At 39.4% G+C, this 3,526-nt stretch overlaps 1 protein-coding gene across 1 annotated transcript; it reads left to right on the top strand.

Annotated features, from left to right (window-relative positions):
• Nucleotides 1-342: 342 nt before the first annotated feature.
• Nucleotides 343-2,304, top strand: LOC310891716 (uncharacterized protein C6orf52). Its single transcript, XM_083853958.1, has 3 exons — nucleotides 343-510; nucleotides 1,040-1,085; nucleotides 1,904-2,304. The coding sequence occupies exons 1-3, from the start codon at nucleotides 451-453 to the stop codon at nucleotides 2,038-2,040; spliced, it is 243 nt and encodes an 80-aa protein (XP_083710084.1). The 5' UTR covers nucleotides 343-450; the 3' UTR covers nucleotides 2,041-2,304.
• Nucleotides 2,305-3,526: the final 1,222 nt, after the last annotated feature.

Raw genomic sequence — 3,526 nt, 5'->3', positions numbered from 1 at the left:
AATCTTTAGCAAAGCACAGAGACATAGCAGCAGCTTGCTTATGCCAACGCTAAAAATACTTGATGTGTACAGGTAACCATGTCAAGGCTCTGGAGTTAATCCATGAGAACAATTCCTTCTGGTATTGGCAAAGGTGAGGATGCTTGCTTCTATAGAAATGAGATTTTGAGCTGTGACTTAAGCTGTCACTTAGGTGACTGTTTAGGAAAGCTTCCTTTTAAGCTTTGAAGTATGTAAGCTGACAAATTGTTTAAGTTCAGAACTGGGTTTACAGTCTCTTGTTCTCTGACTGTATGCAACTCCTCATGTTTCAGACTGAAAGCAGAATTGCAGCGGTACCAGTCATACAACCATAATGATTATTGCCAAGATTACCAGAACTACTACTCGCAGAGGAGTTACGATGCTTACGCTGACTACAACTACAGCTCCTATGCTCCCTGTGACAGCATGCAAGCTGTTGGAGACTGCTCTTTAGGAGATTCTTTAATGGCTCCAGCTGTTTTTGAGGTAAAGATAGTGCACGCTTGCTGTAAAGAAAATATTTCACAGATAATACGTTGTACAGATTTGTGTGAATCAGCAAAAAGAATCCGAAGTTGAAAACATGCTTTCTGCTTAGTGTGAAGTTAAAAGAGCAGATTCCATTCAGAGGTGTTTGTATTTAAGTGCTTAAATAGTAAATCCATAGAATTAGTGATTTATACACCATTATTTGTTCACGCATACCAAAGAATGGTTTTGACAGCATAACTGCGTACGCTTCTTCTGTTCCTGTTCTTCTGATTTGCTTTGCTTAAAGCAAATTAAACAGTTGTTGTAAGTGGTCTTATGTAAGTGGTCAATTTATTAGTTGTGACCTCCGGAGGTCCCTTCCAACCTGTACTGCAATATTGGCTTTCTTCTAAAAATAAATAGATAAAATGCCATCTATCCTTGTAGTTGTAGGAAGAAGGAATGGGTTGAGACTGCAGCACTTTGAATCTGTGATGCTTTCTGAAATGAGTTATGATTAAACTTAGCCTTTTCTGTCTTTCAGGAATCTTCAGTTATGACTGCAATCGGTGATGACCTAATTACTGACGGTAATAAGGGTTCTATCATTGTCACTTGAGTTTAGCCATCCTTGTGCCTTTTAACAATACAAGCCAACCTCTACTGGATGAAGAACATCTTGAAAGTTCAGCTGAGGTCAAACCTCTGTGGGGTTGATCTGCAATCAGCTGGGGTTTTAAAGCTGATACAGCATACACTGACCGCATCAAGTAAAACGGGACACTGTCAATGCTTCGCAGCAGGTTTCTTGTACCTGTGCCTTCATTCCCATTTGAAAATGGTCTAATACAGAATTTTGTTCTTTGTATTGGTTCCGCTAAACAGATTTTATATTAGAAGCTCAGTAATATGCAAAAGCTTTGTTCTCCACCCTGAGGTAAAAGCTTATGTTGCAGATTCCAAAAGGAGGATTCAGCTTGCACTTACAAATACGGTACAAAACATATTTGTGTCCTGGAAGGTTTGCAAAGTTCCTCACGTGGAGGCATTTTGTGTTAGTGTTTAGAAACTATCCTATGTAACGTGTATTGCCGTAGAAGTGAATTAAATGACTCTTGGGAGGGTTTCATGGCTGATTATCCTTAAACGTTATCTTTACTATCTTAAACATTGTCTTTGTCTTTATCTTGAAAGACAATTCTAGTCCCAGCCTTCTAATATACAAATTCCCAAAAGTTGGAGTTGTGAGGCTCAAAATTTTAGAGGACTAAATACCTCACTAAAATTAGTAGATCTAATAGCTTATTACACTTAGCTTAAAATACATTTTATTAGCCATTTCACGTGAAGTTTTTTTGTGCGCATGCCTCTGATTTGATACTTGGACTTACCAGGCTTTTATTTTCAGATCCACAGCTCTACTTGGATGTTGATGAAATGAACAGACAATTCACGGAGACAAGCGAAGAACTCTACGATTCACTCATGAATTGTCACTGGCAACCTCTGGATACGGTCACTTCTGAAATCCCCTCTGCTATTTAAGTGTCTTCTAGAGCATGACCGTTAGGACCAAAGTGCTAAAACTACATTTCTTCTACATTATTCTAGCTCATAAGTTTTAAAGCACAATGATAGGTTGGGTTTTTTTTGCTATGCTTTTGACAGTTTCTGTAATCTTTTTGTTCATCACTCTCTTGGAGCACCATGAAGTCATGTAAATATTCGAGAAATGTAAAGAGGTAAATGGGGTCTAAAGATAGACTTGCCTGTGTAAATAAAAAATTTGTTTCTGCAAACCTGCCAGCAAGGGATTTTACTTGTACCTGTGTGCAGCACGTTCTCTTCCGGCTTATGGAATTTAACAAGGTAGTAAGGGTATTTCATCTGTCTTTATTTTTATATGGGCATTAGGACACAAGCAAAATCTAGCTTCCCCTTGTTTTCCTGGTTCCTTAGGTAAGCGACAAGCCAAGCCTTTCATGTGCTTGCTTAGACTGGAAGTATGTATGGGAGACACTCACAGGCCTTGCTATGGAAACACCTGTGCCCACTTTTTCCTGCAGGCTGCTGGCTCTAACTGTACTACTGATACATGCTAGGTCAGCTAAAATCGGCTTATAAATAGGGTATGTTAAGCATATGGAAGTGTAGACTTCAACTGCCATAGCTACAAACATCCCGTGGAATGAGGATGATGTCTGCTGGCACTCTCTGCATCAGCATTCAGTTTTCCCTTGCCCTTCTTACTGTTAGACTTCTCAGCTGACGCTTTACAGCGAAGAAATTGCTACAACATAATCCGTGTTCTTAAACCTAAAAAAAAAAAAATCTTGGAGAAAACAACTTGCTGGTTTTCCCTCCTTGCTGGCAAGGAGAAAAATAGTCCACCAGGAACAACAAAAAAATCCTAGTAACAGCTCCTTAAGTTATACCCTCTGCTACCCTCTCTGATTGCTCTGGTCTTCCTTCATTCGTGGTAATGAAGTTTTAAAGCTCTGGTAGAAGGATGACAGTACTCAAGTCAAAGGAGATGAGAGCAATGAGGAAAGCTTTGCTTTAAGCTAGAGCAGTCTTGCGAGTTGCTGCCTTTATGCTGTTCTTATCTTGAAGGGTACAGAGTCTTTTCCAGTCATAGGGACTCCATAACCCTATGAATATGGAGAAATAGTTGCTAATTAACAGTGTGTATAATAAGTAAGTGAGGCTGGAAACAAAAGAATATTCCTCCAAGAAAAAAAAGGAAGCAGAAATTACTGTACTTAATAGCTGGGGAAGCTGTTAAAGCTAGTTGACACAGTTCTGGTACTGCCGTGTGTGTTTTGGGGGCAACATAAACCATAATTGCTGTGATGGCAGGTAAGAATCCAATTCTTTTTTATGGCTTAGTGTAGTCAGTGAAAGCAGTGGTCCTAAGCTGCATGCTGTTCTTAAATGTAATGCAAATTCTCTTTTGTGACTCCTCAGTACTTCCAGGTTACTTGTAGCTGATCACCAGCAACTGCTTCTGTTAGCTATTAGCTGTTGGGTT

The sequence above is a fragment of the Anser anser genome, assembly GCF_964211835.1.
Source record: "Anser anser genome assembly, contig: HAP1_SCAFFOLD_71, whole genome shotgun sequence".
NCBI lineage: Eukaryota > Metazoa > Chordata > Aves > Anseriformes > Anatidae > Anser > Anser anser.
This window is presented reverse-complemented; position numbering and strand designations above follow the sequence as displayed.

Coding starts and splice junctions, on each gene's coding strand:
- LOC310891716 (XM_083853958.1), top strand. CDS start 451: ATGCAAGCTGTTGGAGACTGCTCTTTAGGAGATTCTTTAATGGCTCCA. Junction 511..1,039: donor TGGCTCCAGCTGTTTTTGAG/GTAAAGATAGTG, acceptor TCTGTCTTTCAG/GAATCTTCAGTTATGACTGC. Junction 1,086..1,903: donor TGATGACCTAATTACTGACG/GTAATAAGGGTT, acceptor TTTTATTTTCAG/ATCCACAGCTCTACTTGGAT.